This window comes from Myzus persicae, unplaced genomic scaffold, assembly GCF_001856785.1.
Source record: "Myzus persicae strain clone G006 unplaced genomic scaffold, MPER_G0061.0, whole genome shotgun sequence".
NCBI lineage: Eukaryota > Metazoa > Arthropoda > Insecta > Hemiptera > Aphididae > Myzus > Myzus persicae.
Window position 1 is genome coordinate 403752 of NW_019103978.1, and position 23591 is coordinate 427342.

Here is a 23591-nt window from a genome sequence, read left to right on the forward strand (position 1 = left end):
GTGCCAAAATATAGGGGAAAAAATATAAAATTCATAATACAATAATATGTTATACTTATAATGCCTAAAATAACCAATCAATAAAAAATTAAATTATACAAATAATCTTTAAAAATTAAAATTGCGAGAGTTACCCATGGTTTAATACGTTTTATTTCGTACATTGGTTTATTAGGTACCTACATTGTCGATTATTTTATACATTTTGGATAGATACCTACATTCAATTTCTTAATTTTGGCTTCAATCAAGCTATGTTCTAACTTTGAAAACTATATAAATTTCAATACTGTTGTATGGTATGTAATGTGTACTATTTGACGAATTAAACGCATGATGCAAAGCTTCAACATTATTATTAGTTCAAGGTAGTTCCATATCACATACATATAAATGATAAAATTGGATATCTTCGAAATTTACAACCAATCCAATCGTTTCAAAATAATACACATTAGATTGAAGGAGAGTTTCATTATCAGTAAAGGCATCGTGCAATAATATGGAAAAGAATAAACTTTCAAAAGTTAAAACAAAGTTTGGCTAATACCAAATCTAAGAAGTAGGATTCAGGTGAACTTAATTCTCTCAAAATAAAAATAATATACAGAACTTGACAAAGACTGAACAATACATAAAGATCAATACACAAAATAAAACGTATTAAACTATTTGAAGAGTATCTCTCATAATTTCCATTTTTAAAAGAGCTTTTTAAATTATATGAATTTTTTATCGGATTATTTGTATGTAAATTACTAGAATCTTATGTATTATTATAAGTGTAGCAATAATTGATTTATTTTTAGTATGGTAGCTCATAATATTATTGTCGTTTTATTTACATAAATTCTTAATTCAAAAATTTTGTATTTTAATAAAAATTTCATTTAATTGAGTTTTTGATACGGTATTGTAATCATAATTTTATGATGAAGTTGATAGGTACACCTTTTTTTATTTTATCAGTTACTTTAGATCCTTTTAAAAAAATGTAATTACTCTAATAACTTTGAGTTTAATTAAGAAAAATTGCATTTATTTTACTACAGAGTTAGTATTTACCACATAATTTGACATTTATTATTTTCCAAATTTATAGATTTTTTCAAACCATCTGTTTTTAAAGAGCTTAGCCATAACTTAGATTCGTTCCCATGTAACTTTTTATTTCATTTTATTCAGAAAATTTTTTTTTTATAATCGCACTGCCATAAGAAAATATTCCAGTATAAAATAATAAAAGTTATTTAGCTCATTTTTAAACTAAATAATATCATTTTTTTTTTTATTGGTCTTGAAATTAATAATTTCCGCTTCGGCATCCATGGCCATTAGCGTTACAAAAAAAGAACTAAATTAGTTATATACAATGAAAAAATTGGCTCTTATAAATAGGTATGTACATGGTAATATTAGTGTAGTTATCTTATAATAATTTGTAAATTTGTGATTTTTTGAAGAAGTCTGTTGTGTTGGTTTCCTTTTCCGCATTTGGGCCTAGACTTTCTCCAATGTCGTGGCTTTGTTTAGATCTTCTTTGAGTTTTTGGTATTTTCTACATTCTTCAAATATGTGTTTGATGGTCAGTGAGGTGCTACATAATTGGCATATTGGAGGGTCTTCTTTTGCCATCAAGTATCCTTGTGTCATATTTGTGTGACCAATTCTGGCCCGGTTCAGTTTTTTTTCTTCTGTGATACTTATGTTAGTGTTTCTTTTCCATCTTTTTACGGTTTGTTTAATTTGTTTGTTTGAGTGTACCATATGTTTTGACAAAGTAAGATTGTATTTTGTTTGATCTGTTTTCAAACGTCAGTGTACTGGGAAATGTTAATGCATTGTGCATCATTTGATCGTGTAGCTAGTTTGGCTTATTGTCTGTCTGCCTTTTCATTGCCATCTATTCCTATGTGTCCAGGTATCCATATAAGAATTATAATATTGTTCTTTCTTTTGGCTTCTTCTAGTCTGTTTTGGATTTGTATTGCTATATCACTAGGATTAAATTTGTTTTTTATACTAATGAGGGAGCTTAACGAGTCACTTGGAATAATATATTTTTCATTTTCATTTTTGTTTACAAACTTAATGGCCATAAGTATAGCCACTGCTTCGGCTGTATATATAGAACATGTTGGTGGTAGTTTAAACGAAGTATGAAAATTGTTTTTTACTAAGGCTATTCCGACCCCTTCATCATTTTTGGAGGCATCAGTATATATTCCTTGAAAATCGTTTAGATGTTCAATATTACTTTTTAGAACATTTTTGTATAATTTGGAGGTGTGTTTTCCTTGTGTAGTGTGTGAAGTTCAATGTTAATGTTGTATGTGCTTGTCCATGGAGGGCTTATTATTTTTTATTTTTTTATATTATTTGTGGTATTTTAAGATAGTCTTGATTATTTTGTAGTTCTAGTATTATTTTGTTCGCTGATGCTGGGTTGTTTGCTAATCTAGATAATCTCACCGCATATAATATTATCAATTCAGTTCTTTTTAGAACTGGTGTTCTCCTGCTATATTGTAAATGCTTTTGATTGGGCTACTTTTAAAGGCCCCTATAGCCATTCGCATTTCTGTGTTGTGATTTGAGTCTATGTATTTTGTTAATGTATTTTTTGCTGAGTTGTAGAGAATTGAGCCGTACTGAAGTTTTGCTTGGATTGTTGATTTGAATATTTTAATTAGTGTTTCTGATTCACTACCCCAAGTTGTATGTGACAGCAGTTTTAATATTTTGAGTGCTTTGTTAGTGGCTATCTTTAGGGATTTTATGTGTGGTGACCATGTGAGCCTGGAATCGAAGATAACTCCTAATATTTTTATGTGTTTTTTATTGATTATGTTTATGTTGTTCAATTTAATATTTAGTTCATCTACATTTGTTTTTATAGAAAAGATTATGCAACTTTTTTGACTGATTTTTCTGTTGAGAAGCTGAAACTAATTTTTGCTGACAATTTTTCTAAATAATTTACTGTTTTTTGTAAGTGGTTTTGTACTGTATTTATGTTTTTACTTCTACAGGAGAAGTTGGCATCGTCAGCAAATATGTTGGCTTTTATTGGAAATTTACAGTGTTTGTCAATTTTTTTAATTGCCACTTGAAATAGTGAAACTGATAGTGCGGATTCTTATGGTACTCCATTTTCTTGTGTGAAGTTGTCAGAAAGTTGATTTGATGTTTTGACTTGGAATGATCTATTTGTTAGAAAGTTTGTAATAAAATTTAGCATATTGCCTGAGCATATGATTTTATTGAGTTTTAATAGAATATAGTGTCTCCATGTGACGTCATATGCTTTTGATATGTCCACACTGAGTAAGTCTAGTATTTGTTTATTTCGGATTGCTTGTTCAGCTTCGTCTTTAATTTTAGTGAGGTTGTCGTAAGTGGACAGAATTTTTTCTAAAGCCATTTTGGTTCGGAGTTAGGTAGTTAATTTTTTCTAGAAACCAATTTAATCTGAAGTTGATAATTTTTTCCAGGATTTTGTACATTGTGTTTAGAAAAGTCATTGGCCGATATCCTTCTGTACTAAATCTGCTTTTTCCTGGTTTGTTAATAGGAATGACTATGCCTTTTTTCCATGTTGATGGGAAAGATCCGTTGTACCAAATGGTGATATATATTTTTAGTATAGTAAAGTTTGACTTTTTGGGCCAAAATATTGTATAAATGTATAAGGGATTCCGTCTGACCCGGGACTTAAGCTTTTACATTTTTTTTAGTGTGTATGATATTTCATCCATTGTTATCATTGAATTAATTTGAGCTTGATTTTCGTTATTGTGGTCAACAATATTAATAATAGGTACATTTTATTTTTTGGTTTTCATTTTAATAAAGTTGGTATTGTAAGATGTATCATTGCTGTTGGAATGGAAGTATTTTCCTAATTTGCTAGAAATTTTCTTTGTATCAGTTATAAGATTATTGTTGTTTTCATCTATTAGATTTATTTTGTAATTTTTTTTGAGCCCTTTTAGTGAACGTATTTTATTCCATATTAGTTTGGTATCTGCTTCTTCGTTAATTTTATTAGTGAAAGTTTCCCATGACTTTTTTTTGCTTTTTTTAATTATATATTTTGTATAGGTATGTCCTATGTCTTTTTAGGTTTATATGATCACTTGCCTTTTTCGTTTTTTTGAAGATATTAAGGGCCTTATTTTTCGATTTTATTGCGATACATTCCAATCAATCCGTTGGGCTAGTGCTGTGCTTGTAAACGATAGGTCGATGTTCGATAGGTTGCCATTTATTGGATTTATTCTTGTGGGCTCAGAGTTATTTTGTAATATGATATTGTTATTCCCAAGAATTTTTTCTATAATTTTACCCCTTTGGTCTATATGGTCAGAGCCCCATATTACATTATGACTATTAAAATCACTTACTATGAATGGATGAGGCAGTTGTTTTATGATATTACTTATATCTGTGTCGGTGAATGACTTCTGATTAGGTAAATATATATTACATATATTTATATCGTTATTTGGTAACTTAATTGTTCCTACTATCGCTTCAATATTTGTATCTATATTTAATTGGCTACTAGGGTAATTATTTTTTACATATATGGCCACTCCTCCGCTGGCCCTTGCGCTTTCTAATCTGTTTTTATTATAACCGACATAATCACTTAGGTTTGTTGTTGTCATTTTTAAAATTTGTTTCTTGGACACATATGATGTCTGGATTATGGTATTGAATTAATAATTTGATTTGATCGTATTTCTTATTGAACCCGTTTACATTCAACTGAAGTATATTTATATTATTGTTATAATTATTGATATTATTTGAGTTCATTTGATTTTGATTTTGATTTATTTATTTGTTTATTTTTGTTGTTGTGTAATAACTGTGACTTAGTATTATTAATTTTTATTTTTAATCAGTTTGGGCGGGCTCAGTGGATAGCGCTTTGTCAAGTAGAGAATTACAAAGTCGTGTCAATCTGTTTTTTATGCCCGGAGTATTAATTTAAGGCTTGATTTTGTCTATGACCTCGATCATTTCTAGACATGTTATGTTAAAATCATCTAAAACTGAAACTGGGTTGGATACGCCGAGAGAGTTTTCAATTATGAACTTGAACTGTTCATAATTAATTTTTTTGTTAGCCATTTCTTCAAATTTGGGTTTGGTAGGTTCAAGTATTTCATCCAGCTTTAAGACTATATTTTCTATGGATTTATTGCGTTTTTTTTTTTTTTTTTGCTGGTTGTGATATTTTGCTTGTATTTGGTTTAAAAGGAGTTTATTTTGAGATATTATCTTGGGCAGGTGATTTAGGGGAAGGCGGATCTTGAGTTAGACTTGACGAAGTTGAGGTGAGTGCTGCTCTTTTTTTTATATCATTTGCATTAGGAGTCAATAAAGTGTTGTCCTTTGATGTTATTTCCATCAGGAGTGGGGCGTCAAGGAGAGATGGTTGAGTTTGTACTTGCGGGATGCTGTTTGTGAAGGTGTCGATCTCTGTGTCTGTGAGAGTATTGCATATGAGCTCATTGATTTCTGCTTTATCCTCGGTGACGTTCGGCTTATTTATAAATTTGATGTTATCTGGAGATTCATATATCTTGGTGTTTGTCTGATGGTGTGTTTTTGCATTGTTTTGAGGTGTGACCTTTCAGTTTGCATAAGTAACAGGAGAGCGTGTCATCGGATAAAAAAATTCTGTGAGGTGTATTTTCGTGGTTAATCATGAGGGAGTTTGGCAGTTTTCGGAAATAATCTGGATTGATGTAAACTTAGTGTCTAAAACTTAAGATATGGGCAAATCTGGGATGTTGAATCCCGCATTGATATATGTAATTGGGGATAATATTTGGATGTTGTGATATTTTAAGTGTGATTTAATGTTATCGTTTGGTATAGATTGTGAGACATTAGATATAATAATTCTTTTAGCCGGATTTATTAACCGTCTAATTTTGATCGTCTCTTGTGCGTTTAATTTGATGCTAGGATGGTTATCAACAAGAAAATCCACCGTGTTTTTGTCATTGAGATATATGCAGAATTGGTTGTTAGATATGCGAGAAACGAATTTTATGTTTTTTGGTGGAGTTAATTTGCTGATTGCGATGATATTGTCAATTGAATCGAAGACTATTGCGTGTTCTTTTTCGGGTAGGGTAGCGTTGAGGGTGGTCTCGGCAAATGATTTTTTTCCAGAAGCGTATTTTTCTGATTGATTATTGGTATTTTGTTGCGATGTGGAATTAATACTATGCGCGCTCTGTATACTGTTGGTCTTGTTGATGGAATTGTGATTAGAAATAATTATATCGATGGTTTTAATTGCGTCGTTGTTATAGTCGTTATCGGTGTGTTGAGATGTTGAGAGAGACTTCAGACTCATTAGTCGCGTTATCTGCTATGACAGCGGAGGACCCGGTATTAGATATTGTGACATTTTGTTTATTGGACGAAACTTTAGATGAAGAAATAAGTCTTTCTTTAAGATTTGTAGTTTTGGTATTTGGATCACCCATTTTTGGGTGTTTTTATTAGTTTGTAATGTTAATATGTGGATATGGATCTACAGTAAAATAATTATTCATATTACCTGTACACACGTGGGGCTTCAGTACGCTTACGAAAGCTAAAAATATGAGAGCGCGATAAGCGTGTTGCTCGGTCGAGTGTGCACACTGCACACATAACTGAATATAATTTTGTATTTTAATAAATTGGTAATTCATGAAAAATCCTATTTTTACTTTTTTTTAACTATTCATTTTTGAATAAAATATTTTAATCAACTAATTCAACAGTTTAAAATGTATCCATAATCTATACATGTAATTATTATAAGATATGTTAGCACATTGTTCACAATTTTATTTTTATGCAACACAAAATAATAGACGACGGAATCTACAATATTATTAAAAAAATTTAAAAATAGATCATAAATATTTTAGCAAAAAGTAAAGAATTTGAGATGACTAATATAAATATTTAAAAAAATACAGCTGTCATAAAACTATAATATTTCACTCAGGTGCTTGTATTTAAGTATAATATCTTACTTATAAATGGAAAAACTTTTAAGAATCTCGTCATACATCCGTGTAAACATAATATTATTATTTGAAGATAGTAGAACACATTTCAAGAAAAGTTATCCTTATTGTTAAGTAGATAATGATTTAAAGTTTTGATGTGATAAATTTGTCCTTCAGGATTTCTCGAAAAAGAAAATATAAGGAAGTGAATTTTTAAGACCTAAAATTATATACTTTTTGTTTTTGAAACATTTTGTATAATATTTTGTAGAAAATAAAACATTTTCTAATCAAATATAATTCGTTAGTGTTAACTTTAAGTTCTAATTATATCTTAGTACAAAAATACGAAATACGGTGCTATATCGATGCATTTCTGGTTTAGTGTACCTCATTTCACGGGGAATTGGCATCGGTGTCTCTAGCTTTGTAAACTAATTTAACCGAGATGGGGAATCGACTAGTAGTAGATTAGATATAGCGTTTGGTATACATATTTTTTAACGTGGTTCAAACTACTTTCTAAACACTCCTGTTATCTCTAAGAACAATCTCTGAAAAGTTCTTCAAAATCGTTTAATAGTTTTTGAGTCTATAACTATAAGCTACAAATATAAGGATATTGCCTTGTGTTGTACATTTGAATAACAAACAATAAGTTAAATATTATTTTATTTTATTTTAAAAAATGTTCAGCTTATTACAACTTTAAGTAGTAACCAACTATAACTAATTTTCTATCAAAAACTACTCTCCATCCCTCTCCAAATCATGACGACAACTGTATAAAAAAATATTTTAACACTCACCATTGTCAAACCAATACATTAATCCCTCCAGTCAGAATCTAAACATATAAATAAATTATACTTAAAAATGGTATAATGGAATGCAATTTAAAGATAAATTGATGCCGTAAAACAATGGAGGAATACTTATTTTTTTTTTATACATAGGTAGATATTAATTTTTTGATACTTGATTTCTGATTATTTACTGTCATAAATTAATGTTTGTTTATATTAAAACTTAATAATTGTTATTGAAAATTAAACTATTTGTTTATTGTACATAAACATTACATTACTATAATATAATAATATTGGAAACATATTGTTTTTTTTCAGATTAAATATTGAGTATTTTTTTTTTAATCGAAAACTGTTTAATAGGTTATTAAATCGAGACAAAAATAACTAAGTTGTTATAACAGATATTTTATCATCAGTGTTATGTAAAATATACATAGGTACAAACAAGTTAAGGTAACTTAGCTAACTTTTTTAGCATAGATTTTTAATACGCGTTATACTTTCTATAAATATCATATTAATATATGTTAATCAAAATGTTAACAAAATATTTTTTTGTTTTGTTATCTAATACTTAAGTTGTAAAATATATTTTTAAATGTTATCAAATTCATGACAATGTATTAACAATGAACATACTACCTATAATATTTCTAAATTTCTTTTTTTTAAAGAAAAATGTATAATGGAAACATGGAATATTGGTTTGAGAATATTACAAAATAAAGCTAAATTTTTGGATAGCCCAAAACATTTTTTTTGTTTGATATTTTGAATTTTCGACATCTAATATGTATTAAGTGGGAATTATTTATCTTAACTTAAAAGTGTAAGGTTATAATTTTGGTACGTCGCTTGACGCTTTTTAAATTCATTTAAAAACTCATTCTTTGTAGATGTCTGAAATTCTGTTCGTCTAATGGCTCTTAAAATACTCGAACAGAAACATGAGTTTTCGTTATTGTTTACGTTAAATTCGTTTAAAATTTAAAAAATCAAAAATTACATTTAATACTTAATTATATTGTGTTGTGCTATGTGGCATTGCAGTTCACATGTAAAATATTCATATTTTACTTATTTAAGTGTATAATAAATTACGTAATATAGTATTTATATTTAATATACATATTTTATGATACAGAAGCAGAATTAAAATTTTACAATATATTATAATGAATTATATTCGCTGCAGTTGTTGCTATGAATATTTATTTATATTAATGTCCATTGGCATTATAATATACTCTAAGATGTATATTGTGACTTCATTTATAGTTAAAAGTTGAAAATAAAAACACAAATAATTTCATGGATCGAGTACATGCTTAAAAATACCGGGCTATTTGTTTTTTATGTTATCTAACATTTGTCTTTTAGTTTCTTCTTTATGTTAGTCTACACAATGTTAGATATGGTTTAAGATGTTTCAAATAAATCAGATATCTCAGATTGGTTGATTTAATGTCGAATATTATTATTCACTTAATATATTACATAGTTTCAAACGTGTAACACCTAACCTTCGACTCAATTAATTAATGGCTAATTTACACATATCCCATGTATGTTAACTGTAGATTTAAGAAAATAGTGGGGCCATCAGCTCTAGATAAATAGAAATGTAGTCGACGTTTTCGAGGAATAAGTACCTACACGCGAATAATAAATACATGCGGACTAGAGAGATGTGTGTGAAGGGTTTTGTGTGCCAATAGGCAGGCTGTGCAATCCCCAGAGTTTCGGGGTCATCACAGATGATTACCCTTTAGACCATATGACTATAATATAGTACATATTATATACATGACCATATCCGGACCTGAATACGAGCGTCACTAATGCTATCCATTAACAAACAAGAGCTTACCAAAATGGTCGTAGAGTTTCCTTTTCTTCCTTATTAGTAAAGATGAGGTATGGCTATATTGGTATCAACTATAAAACCCCCATGTCAGCGGCATTTATGTCAGGAGTGTTAATACAGTTTTCATAAAAATACTATAATACATAATTGTGTCGACTTTATAAAGACGGTATTAAAATGTTGACTAGTATAGACAGTTAAAAATAAGTTAAATTTGTAGATTTCCATTTCTTAATAATTTAAATAACAAAATAAAAATATTATTTTGTGTAAAACTAAATTAAGACCACATGGTCTTTAAAATGATAGATTTTACAATATTGATAAATGTATATTAGTACTTGATTTTAAATTCAATACCTCATATATCGTTTAGCCTCTTAATTTATTTGTATTTTGAAACCGATTTTGATTAAATAGCATATTACAGTAAATTAAATAGCAAATAAAATTGTTTTTGTACATAAATCAAAACATAGGGCACATTATGAAATTCTAATATTTTAAAATTTAATCAATATTGTTTTTAAATATTCAATCTTTTCAATCATTTTTAAGGTTTTTGACCGAGCAAAAATTTTTTTATTGACATTTATAAAGTAAAAAAGCAGGTAAGTGGATGTCGCTTTGCTGTACATTAGGTGTCTAGGAGATCGCTGTAATGTACTGAATTTGAATTCAATGATATCATATCATTGTGTACGAAAAACGATTCTGAGCGGAGACAGTATGTCAGTCTAGGATATTTTATATTGTTATTATGGCTATTATTAATACGGTGACGGTAAGTTGAATTAATATTATTCATAATATTATCCTTAAATTATCAGTGACGGTGGAAAAATAGTATGTATAGTGTATACATATGTAAAATTGGGCTGTTTTGGAACCAAATTCCAACAAAATGACAAACGTTATTCTTTGCGTCCAAATTTGAACTTAAAATGCTTATCAAAAAAATCGTGCATATTTATTTTTACTATGTTTCAACTGCTATTGTGACAATATATCAAAAGTCTTGTATTCAATTTTCCTGCTTTTTGATCCAACTAATACAATTTTATTGACATTTAAAGAAAAAAAAAATTAAAATTGAAAATGTCCATCAACTGCTAAAAACGAGTCAAAGTATTTTGGAAATTGTATCAAGTATACGAATTGATGAAATAAATATATGGTGTAAATTTCAAGTGTCTACTCGTTTTTTATTCGTTTTTGAATTACAATAAAATAAGTAAATCGTTACAAGAGAAATCGAGTGAAAATTTAATGTAAAAATTTCAACTTTATACGCTCATAAAAATTCAAATTGATTTTTTGGTAGAAATTTTTTTTTGATAAAGGTAGACAGACTTATAAGTTATAAGGAATCTTGTATTAAATTTTTAAATCTTAGATATAAAAAGACAATTTTTTATAAATTTCGAACTCAAAATAATTTGTCAATTTTCGTGATTGTCACAAATTTTGTCAAAATTTAAAATTCAAAAGCTCTTAAAAAATTACTGTGGATTTAAGCTGATCTTTTTTTTAAACTCTAACAATGACTTACGAGGAACCTTTTATTACATTTACAAGTTTTTTGACACAGCGAAAATGTTTTTATCGACATTAGTTTGAATAAAACAAATATTTATCGAACATTTCATATGTCTATAAATAGTTTAACACAAGTCAAAATATTTTGAATTGAATGGTGTATAGAAAATGTAAAATTAAATATTCAGTGAAAATTTCATATATCTACTGTATTTTTTTTTAGAGTAACACTAAAAACCAAAATCGATTTTTTCAAAAACTAGTTTTGCATAAAATTCCCGCTTTTTCTTAATTTTTTATTTGTTCTTGTCGCTTTTGATAACTATTGAGAATTTTAACTTTTGACCTCCCTAGTGCACCGACTTAATTTACTTTTCTACCAAAAAAGTTGCTGTTAAAGAAAATCGAAGGACTTTTACTGCTCCAAACCGTGATGACAGACCACAAAAAAAAAAAAAAATGAAAAAACACGTCATTGTAAAATCAATTGCATTCATCGCTCCGCTCAGAATCTAAAACGTAAATGTCAAATGTCTGTGAATAGCTCAAAATGAGTCGACGTATTTTAAAAATTGTATCATATTAGGTATCTACAAAATTATATTATAAATATAAATATCTAAGATTATTTGTTTTTGAATTACACAAAAAGAAAAATTTGATTTAGCCAAATACTGGTTTCGCTTAAAAATTGTTTTGTTTTACTCAATAATTTTTTTTACTTGTTACTCCCTAAAGTACCAACTGGATCTAATTTTCTACTTGGAACCACCATTAAAGTTAAAAATCTAAATATTATTAGTGCTTCAAAAGGGGATGAGAGACAAAAAACACTGATCATTGTAAACTTAATCACTTCACTCAGAACCTTAAATGTTAAAACAATAATAAATAAATGCTCATTTCCATTTGCCACATAGTTATACAACAGTTAAATACAACTCTTGTGTTAATCACATGTTTCATGGTTGCTCATTAATTTTAAAATAAGACCTTAATTTTACTGGTACATGGTGTTAGTTTATTTAGTTCCGATAATTGTGCAGTACGGTTCTAAAATACATCCAAGGACCAAGACACACTCGGGAAACAAAAGACGATGATATGTTTCGTGATCAGTTGGTATGCAAATTGTTTTCGATGGTCGTTTATTACACGTCATGTCAACTTTAAAGTTTGTCACAAAGGCCTAAAATTGGTCTTCACAATTACTCGCTCTATATAGTTATTGTCCTTGACGAGAGTTATATTAATATCGAAAACTGTTGAGTTCTAGCTAGATATCTGCTAATACCACTATTAAGTAACTATTCAGTTAGAAACTAATTCTCAATAATTAAATAGTAAACCAAACAATGTGTATAAAGTTAATTGTTTAATTATGTTCCAGTTGTCTTAACTTTATACGTATTGACTGTTAATTATTGAGTTTGGTATATAGACAATAGATATACCTATCAATAATAAGTTAATACTGCACATTAAAAATTATTTTGATTTGTTTTAAGTATAAATACCTATGTTATAAAATATGGAGACAAGTATTAATTGATGCATTATTGTTAAACGTATTTTTTCAGATGAGCTACGTACTGTCAAAGATCGAAGGTATGGAATGGAGAATCATGAAGTTAAAGGTGGTTGGGACGGGATGGTCGGCGAAATAATCAGAAAGGTATGGACTATAGACATAAATACATAATAAAACGTCTACTGAATTGATAATTTTTAAATGTTTTATTACTATAATTATTAAAAATAATACTTAAACATTAAATTTCTTCCTGTTTCCCAATTTACAAAACTATAAAGTAAAAATAATTGTATATAAATACAGCTGACCTATTTAAATATCCAATTAAAGTTATTATTAATACTATTTTAATTTAAATGTCCCTTGTGTATAATATAAAGTAAATTATAACAAAATTAAATCTTTGATATTTGTTTTTAAACGAAATTCAATGATATTGGAAATCAATTTTGATGTACCAGTGTTAATCATATAAATGGTACAAAATAAACCGTTTAATTTTATCAATGTTTGTTTTATAAAAATATAATATTGTTTGTCGCAGATGGATTGACACACCGACCTTTTAAAATCAATTTTGGTTTTTCTAAGTTTTTTCCTAATACAATACATATTGTTATAATTAATTATTTTTTTTTTCATAACATCACAATTATTTTTTATAATTATTAAAAAGCCAACTTAAAGTTACTGTTGCATAACTAAAGTATACAATTGTGTAGCCCAGATTTTTGTCTGTTTCGTGCTCTGATTGTGCTATTATTTAATTTTTTTAAACCCCATCAGTTTTTATTTACTGAATTGTTCAATTTACATGAGCTGAAAAAAGGGGAAAATCTACACGGGTTACAATATACGTGGCAAAGCTTCTGCTAAGGTTTATTTTACCTCAATTGTACAAGTACAATGTATACAGATCTGTATCCCGGTTTCTTATTTACCTTCACAAAATGTTTTAACCATTGATGTAAACATTTTATAAAGCACTCAATGAATATTCTACAATTTTATTAAAGTAAATTACATTTTTTACTGTTTAATTAATAAGCCACTTTTTACATTTGTGGCTATTGTAGTACCTAAGGAAAATGGTGTTACTCAGTTATTATATTTATAATATTATAGAGGAGATGTATGACATAATTTTACACAATACATTGAATTAAATTAATTAAATAAGTAACGCTTTAAACTTTCCAATAATATTGTTCACGAGATTATTGATTATATTTGTTTTCGAGTCTAGACGAAAGAAGTAATAACATCGTTTTATACACATATAATAATAATCCTCCATTAATTATGATCCAATTATCTCTAACGATATGAATATGTTTTTACTTTATTTAGGTTTTAATTTTTATAAAAACTATTGAAGACTAATTGCGTTTTTAAAATTAATAATAATGGATATAATTACACATGGAAATATCATTCCACTTTTAGTTTTAAAACCGTAGATACTTATGGCTTTATTTTTTAATTTGATTATAAAATATGAATATTTAAATATATACATGTATATTTATATTTATTTATTTAATTTGTAAGTACTGTAACCTAACCAATTACTAAATACTTGCATGCAATAACTTTTCCTTTCACTGTATAATTTTGTTGGCAATATTTCAATTAAAAGAGGCGCCTATTTGAAGTACGAATATCTATAGACAATTTAACTTGTTTCGATCGACAAGTTAGTATAGGAATTTTCCAGTTTTTCAGAAAACTCTAAAGGTCTATAGAAAATTAAGTTAATGGAATATTTGTTTTTTCAAAATAAATATTGGTTATATAGTACTTAAAATAATATCCATACTGACTAATATACTTGACCCATTATTTATTATAGTAGGTATTAATAATTGTGGTGTATTGGTAAATGTATTTATGGATATACGTACTAATAAAATATGTATGTACCCATTGTACCCTAAAAAAATTGTTTCTCTCTACGCTCCAATAAACTAGTTTAGGATTTTAAATTATTTTATTATTCGATCCTTATTAAAAAATATTATAAGAACCTTTATAGTTGTAATAGGTAAAACACTGGATAATTTTTGGGGTGATTTTCGATTACTTTCGTTTATTGGAACTCATCTTAATTTAAATAATAAAAATTAATAAATAATATAAATGTTTACACATTAACAAACTACATGTGTGTAATTATTGTAAGCTTTGCCAATATTGTTACCACAAAATAATGAGCACTCAGTTTTCAAAATTAAATTAAATTAGAAGTAAGTAATAAGTCAAATACTTAGAGTTTAAAAATTAAAACTGACACTAGTGGTCAAGATACACAGTACGGGTTATACATCTTACACACTTGAAGTCTCGTAAAAGTTTAATACTTAAATTTTAAACAATTTCAAAACTTACTTTGATTTAACCAGTGAGCAGTTGGTCCTTATTGTCGAACAATATTACAATAAGCCGTACACTCGTACAACAAAATTCCCGAGGGAGAATACCCATTATTGCAATAACAATAATTTATAAATAAATCTATAAATAATAAACCATTCAGTTGGCCAGTGAATGATTATCACTTTATAGCTTCAGTGGTTACCAAAATTTAAACTTAAAATACATTAAACATAGATAGGTTCCCATGGCTCGTGGCTCGTGATATGTCGAGCATATGTAGGATCGACACAACAACCACGCTGCTAAGTTTGTGGAGCCACGCGTCTTGGGTACCCGCCTTTAAAACATTCCTATAGCTTACACTATTTATATCTTTGGATACAGAGTATGTACATGTTTCGTTTTGGTAATTGGAATAAATTAAATAAAGTATCTGTAATGTTACTGAGTGATTAGTATAGTATAAATGAAATGGAGCTTAAATAATAAGTCATGAGGACATTTTTTTTTTGCGTCGTTGGAGTGGTGGTATTCTGTTGAGATGGCAGTACATTGAACCTGTTGACTTGTTTAATGTACGTGGAGAAACTTTCATCCAAATTTTGAATGTGGTCTTTGAGTTGGAGAGTTCAAGTTCTTTGCAGTGTACGTTAAGGTTTTTTACAAACTATGGAGAATTTTTTATTATTCTAATGTTTGTATTTTGAAATATTTGTAATTTGTTGGTTTGTGGACATTTGACCCAAATAGAACAAACATATATAAGCAGTCGGTGTAGTACTTGTTTATAAATACGTAGGCGACATACCTATATTCTGCAATGTAGAATCTTCGTGTTTAGAATAGAGAATAGCATCGCTAGGCGTTGATAAGCTTATTGAAGTTTGGAATTATCGCTACAGGTTAGAAATTCGCGGCCACCGAGTTATTTTTTATCTAAGATCCTTGAAGATCAGCTTCTAAGGAATTGGTAGATTGTTGAACATAAGGAAAGGCGGAGCACAGTTACTGAAACGGTACGGTAGACTGAAAAAACGCTTACACTTTTTGAGAAATTTATTGATATTTTCCAACTGTTGCACAACAATGATACAATTTTCAATGATTTTGTAAATTGATTATTATTGCTTCTATGTTGAGGTATTCAGTGCACCTAGATTATTGAACAAATGGAAAAATAGACTATTATACAGTATATGATAATTAATTGGAAAGTTAGAAGCTCTAATTTGAAATGTGATGTATCAGATATGTAGACATTAAATTCGTGGGGCTAAGTATTGATCTTCAAACAACACCTTATAATATTTTCAAAAATATAAAATAATTTATAGTTATTTTATAATTAACTTTAACAGAAAATTGTCTATTAGTAATAAATTAGCTCACTCAATCAAATGGCGAATTCTTAGGTAATTAAGTGTGATTATAATTTTGAGTTTGTACAAAAGTCTCGATACTTCGTCAAAAGTTTTGTTAGTGTAACTATAATTGTTGATTGAAGACAGGTTACATTTAAGTACGTTTTGCTAATAGAGCATTTATTGATAATTGTTATTGATTGTAAGTTATGAAAATGTTTGAAATCTTTTATATTGTTCATGAATATGTGGTATTCTTTGATTAACCTAGATCAGTTGTTGATAATCTTCTTCATGTGGCTAAGCTCATAATATAATATAAGAGCTGAGCTCATGATATTATCATCATTTCCGTTTTCGTTTAAATTTGGTGAAGGCTTATAATGATTATTGTTTGCACGGGGTGGGTAGACATGGTAGTATTACTTGGTCGCCTCCTTGTGTAGGATGTAGAAGAAAAATGTTGGGTCCCGGAGGATCCACCCCTTTGTCTATAGGACATACGGTTTGTTTTTATTATATCGGTGTAATATAGATGCTCAGAGGGCAACGGTTTATGGTTTACGACAACTTACGAATGATCTTTTACGAGGGCAACTCAGAATTATGAAGCTTATAAATTACAAACAAACAAATACCTAATATAGGTCCTGAGCAGTTTGTCAGTGGTGTCTGTAATTTAAAAAATTAACTTTCCTGAATTTGTTTGGTTTAATCTTTTAATTTTACTGTTATCATTTGTATTATTATTAAAGGAAGTAGACTTGGCAATTGCACCACTCACCATCACAGCAGAACGGGAGAAGGTGGTTGAATTTAGTAAGCCGTTCATGTCGACGGCTATCAACATCTTGATTAAGAAACCATCTAAACACAAGCCCGGAGCTTTCAGTTTCTTATCTCCACTGTCACGAGAGGTGTGGATCAGCGTCGGGTTTGCCTATGTAGCTGTTGTGATCGTCATGTACGTCGTGTCGCGGTTTTCTGCTCACGCCACTGCCGCGGCGCATGTTAGGCCTGTTCACAATAGCTACGGTGGTGGTGGCGGTATTGGCATCGGCAGTGGCGGCGGCGGTTTAGGGCATGAACTACAACAAACCATACCGCCACCCCCAATGTTCGTTCATAATCCTTTCACGTTAGCCAACAGCATGTGGTTTGCAGTGGCGGCTATCACCCAACAGGCCTGTGACATCGCACCGAGGTAACTGTCGCTGTAAAATAATAATATATAATTATCAAAATATTGTATTATTTATATATAATATGGAGATGTATATTAGTAGCACCCCGAGAGATTGACTTAAAGTCCAGACACCTTACCTCGCCACGTGTAATACGAAAGTACACAAATAACGAAAAATATAAAGTCTAAAACCTAATTAAAATTTTGTGTACGTTGCACCATTAAATTTTTTTTTTTTATTAAGATATAGTATGATATAATAAAAGTTATAAATATGATGTGGTAATTTCGAAATAAATGGTTGATAATTTCAGATACTTTTTCAGTATCATTAATTTAATTTTAATATGAATGCAAATTAATATTAGTAAAAAAAAATAGCTATTATTTTACTGCATGTTAATAAAATATAAAACCAATTTATTTACAATAAGATTAATATGATTTCTTAAAATTGTTGGTGGAATTACACTCATTTAAACTCTCGGTGTTTATATTAAATCATCATTAATATTACTATGTTTAACAATATTGTCTGATGTCAGAGAAGGGTCATAGAAAATCATTTTATCAATTGATTAAAATATCCAATATTATTGCAAGATGAGCGGGACGTTTTCGTACCTATTTATTTTTAGATACCATTAAATACATGAACATAAACTATTGACCATTTAAAATTTTACAAAATATTTGTTAAAGTCATTTTATTAGTTTCTTGCAAAAGGATGGAAGTATTGATCTTACAAGGATAGTCTTGTAATTTTTATGTTTTTTGATATCATTTTTCCTAGAAGAAGGAGTGCTCTCAAAGTTTTAAGTGACCCTTTTCGATTGTAAGTTCTAATTGAAAGTTCTGGTATCCCATTTTCTCTTTAAGTGGAGAAAAAAATTACAAAAAAATTAAAAAGTATCAAACCATAAATATTTACTGGGCATTGTCGCTTTGAATGATGAAAATAGAGTTTGTTTATTCTGTTAATTTGTTGAAATTCAAAATAAAATTATTATTATGAGTAGAAATATACACAAATCTAACTAAAAATAATAAATCATAAAAGTAAAAAAATGTTAAAAAATGGTTTAAAATATGTTCTTTGTATAGTTCGTATTTTTACATAATATATCAGGAGTACCTAGGTATAATACAATATAGGTATATTATTGATTTTTATATATTATTCAATAAACGTTTAAAATAATCAATTATTAATTATATCTTTAAATATCATGATATTATTCAAAAGTGTATTCAAGTTATTTATTTTGTTTCTCAACACCTATACATTTATTCATATGCTCTTGATCATAGAATTTGTTAGTTACGACTGGAATCAGCCACACATAAATTTCAATATTATATTTCCGCTAAACGTTATCTTCTTCGTATATTTTCATTTCATTAAGAATATCACTTATTTTTTAAATTTAAATTGATAAACCGATGATACTTAAATCGACTAAAATTTATTTGATTGGTGAATGATATCGAAAACTCAATTTGTCGTTTTATTTTATACTTGTTAAAATTATTTTTGGATTCTGAGCGGAGCGATGTATATATATATTGGTTTTAAATGATATGTGTTTTGTTTAAACATTTTTTTATGCCTATAGACATTTTTTTCGGTGAATAAAATGCTTCAATCTTTTACTTCGAGGGTGGTTTCTAGAAGAAATTGAATTAAACTAGTTCTTTGTGAATTCAAAATTAAAAAATTCTCAGTAATTTTATTATGACAAAAAACTTATCATTTTTTTGACAAAAGAAATTTGTTTGTCTGTTGTTATTCAAAAATTATAACTATAAATACTTAATATCATCACAAAATATTTATATACTTATTTTCTAGTCATACCAACATTTTCAAAAGATGACTATTGTAAGCTGTCTATAGTTAATTTTCATACTTGTTTTTCAATATACATTCATGACATTTGTTATACTTAATCTCAACTTGAGCATTTCAAAAAGATTCCTTTTAAGTTGTACTGTTTGTAGTTTAAATATATCAAAAGTGTATTGGAGCAATTTCATTCTTAATGTTTGAAATTAAAATTTTGAAGAAATTTGATATTTGAACGTAAAAAAATCAATTTTTGTTTTAGGACTAAATTAGTTAAACTCACCATATTATTCTTATTATTTTTTTTTATCGACCATAAGAATCGGCTATTATGGCCTTTATCATTTTGCAGGGGGGTTACGGTTAGTTGAGGAACATGTGTATGCGGGGCGAGGAGTCGTCACTAAATAACGGGATGATTACCCATCCAGGAACTAGTGACGTCGGCTGATGCTTGAACTGAGAACATGTAAGTGGCTGGGGCCAACCACTGAGTCACCATATGACCCCTGCAGTCATATTATTCATTAGTGTATTATTAATCGTAATAGGTACCAAAACAATTATGTAATAAAAATATAAAATATCCTTGGAAATATAGGCTGATAACTAGTATTGTCAGTATGATTCAATAGCTTACGAAATGCAATGATTTATTATTAAATTCAAATTTAATACATCCAGTACTGTGACCTATAGTCAAAGACGAAGTACACTCGACGTACACTATGCAGTCGAGTATCTTCCCCTGCATTTTCTATTTATTTTTCCTTCATTTATTTGATATAATAAAATCATATTCTTCGATATTATATTGTAAAAATATATAAACAATAAACATAGGCACACATTGTTCTGAATTGAATTCAAAATCAATAATAACACAGATTTAAATCTACTTATAAATTAATTGTAATGAAAATTAAATGTTATAATAGGCATCCTTAGAATTTCTGCAGATATTGCTGAGTAATATTTGTCATAATTATTTTCCCAATTTACATTTTAAACTTAAATTATTTGTGAATGTTCTAATTTTTATCATATACTCAAGATGTTTAGCGGTTGAAGCATATAATTGAAATTATTACTCGCAACTAAACAACATGTTACAATAACTTTTAACCTTTTAACAGATGACAGTATGATAGTCTACGTTTTGAGTGCTCATATCCTTTAAAATTAATAAAATGTTTTCAAATATATTTTTAAAGACATTTATTCACAGTGCCCTTGTTCGAATCCTTAAATCAATTTTTTCAAAGTGATTTCTTCGTCGTATAAACTTAAACTTTAGTAGGTACCTATTATTTAGTATTAAATTATAGTTAGATTATAATTTTAATTATCTCCCTACTACAATACTCAGTAAAATGAACAAATTTAAAGTATCCTACACTTCACATCATCGAGTACCATACAAAATATAACCATTTTAATTTAAAAAAATTATTTAAATTTTATTTAAAACCATGTATTGTTTGCATTAAATAATTAATACATTCACCCAGGACTCAGGATGAGTGACCCATTAAACGCAAGACACTCACTATTTCAAACAACATAACTGTTTTTAAAATATTTTTTATATTATTTAAAGTTGTTCCAAACACTATTTTTTGGAAAATAATAATTTTTTTTCTTCTATTTTTACTCTTTTGAATGGCAACTTACATTTAAAATTTTATACGACAGCAATATTCAGAGGTTAACTACTTAAAATTATGTAAAGGGAATATTTTCTGAAACGTTAATAGTTTTTGAAAAATGAGTGTCTTACGTTATGTAGATCACCCACCATAGTTTGGTCGGCATTATTTAATGTCAATTTAATAGTACATTCGTTCCACTGTATCAGTTATAGTTCTTGTGCTAATTAATTTTTTTACCGGAATGAGCTGAATAGAACAATGTTAATGCTTATCATATTAATATTGAATCATATACCATAGTGAAAATATATATTTATGTTACTTGTCACTTTATTTTTTTAAATAATGAATTAAATGAGAAAAAAATTGAATTTTGATTTTATTTTTCCGAAAAAAGTAGGTACCTGTATTGTAGTAAGCTACTACTGGAATTTGCATTACAACATTATTTTATTTCTGAGACTTTTTACGACCCGGTTCTTACAAACACGTGAGTGAAAAGTTTGGCAATAATAATATTTAACAGTTACAAGTATTTTATATGTAATTGACTCTCATGTTTTTAGGTACCTATAACAATGTTATAATATCTAGACAGTTCTTCTGTACCATTAAAATTATATCACCACAAATTGTAGTCTTCATTTTAATGTAATAAAAATTTTCCCTTCTTCTAGACCTACCTCTTTGTATTATATGGTCACACACGTATAATAGGTATAATATATTAGACCTGACCTCTATATGTGCGCGTGTTGTGTTACTACCTACGTACATTTTCATTAAAACCACTTGCGGTCGGCTTAAGAAAACTATATCTACCTGAAATTCGCAAGTGCTAACATAGTAAACATGTTTATTTATGTGCTTGACCATCGAGATTGGAACGAAATGTAAATTACCTAAATGGAAAATCTATATCTATGGAAATCATTGCAATGTTTGTACACCACTGTGACATTATAACTTTAAAAAATAATTAGCTAAATTACTAGTATACTTTAATACTTCATAATCATGATATAATTATGTTTGTAAGATTGTTCAGGTTATACATATGATGAAAGTATGAAAAGCATTTCTGGATAAACATAAACATTAAATTATTCTAATAAAACTTGTGTTAATTTTATATATTATTTTCACATTTTTTATGCAGTAACATTGTCGCTGTATGAATGTGATATTTAATAATTTTTATTAAAATCTATGATAAAACATTGTAAGTGTGTTTAGTTTATAGATTGAATATTTCTTTTATATTTGCAATAAATAAATATATATTATTTATTTTCAAAATTTTAATAGATTCCATTAATTATTTTATAAAAAAAAACTATGTATTCATATCTGGTTTAATTTATGAATTTAATCATTTAATTCAAATAATTGTATAAGGCTTAGTAACATTTAAAAAGTGATAATTAAGTCTTAACTCATAATATTAAAGTCTTCGTACTTTATTAAATTTGACTGTCTTGAACTTAAAGTTTCTTAAGCTTACAGTATTGAGATCTTTGTGTAATGAGTGATTAAACTAATTAGTTTCATCATTATGGTTTTACTCGATTAGTTAATTACCTGTAGATAAACAAAACCTACTTGTTGATGACATTATTAGTGAATTATAGAAGATATCGAGGAAATCTGTAAGTATTAAAATAAAATAAAATATATTTTAATAACTATAATAGGTATACCAAAAAATCGTCATGTGGCTTAAAATGCACCGATGTATAGTGAGCATAATATTACTTGAATATTTTTGTGTGTTCTGAAATATATTTATTCTTAAATACATATTACTACAACTAAACTAGTAAAATAAATTTTCCAATGTTATGATTAAAGTTATAAGCTATAGCTTTAGTTAAAATAAAATATATTCCCTTGAGTTATAAACACCCGTTTTGAAATATATGAAAATATTTAAAACAAATAATTAGTCTTATCCCTGTAGAATTGTTATTATATTAATGAGATAAGCTATTTTATTTGTTATCAGTTTTTAAAAATATATCAAATGTATATCGTGTATTTATTTTCTCTTGTAATTGTTATTACTAAGGTAACCGAGACAATAATATTCGTGTTATATAGTCTAATCTGTGGAATAATATTTATGTAAATTAATAACATATTTTATTATATCACAAGTTAAATTAAATTGTCTTTAGAACATTATAAAAATGTATTTAATTTTAAAATAATTACACACAATCGCTTATGGGGTATTTTCAGAGGAACAATAGCAAAAAGGTCCTATGTAGCTGCTGTATCTTCCACGTTACCTGTTAGCTCGCACCTTGAATTCATATTATATTCATTAATTGTCAAAATAACATAACAATACAACATATTTGAAAAATTTATTTATATAGTTTAT

The 23591-nt window shown here is 27.8% G+C and overlaps 1 protein-coding gene across 1 annotated transcript in view; it reads left to right on the top strand.

Moving 5' to 3' along the window:
* Positions 1-23591, top strand: part of LOC111037125 (glutamate receptor 1-like) — a 182551-nt gene that overhangs the window by 138469 nt on the left and 20491 nt on the right. Inside the window, exons 12-13 of the mRNA XM_022319501.1 lie at positions 12830-12924; positions 17276-17724. Coding sequence (XP_022175193.1) covers positions 12830-12924; positions 17276-17724 — 544 coding nt within the window. The remainder of the gene's footprint in view (positions 1-12829; positions 12925-17275; positions 17725-23591) is intronic.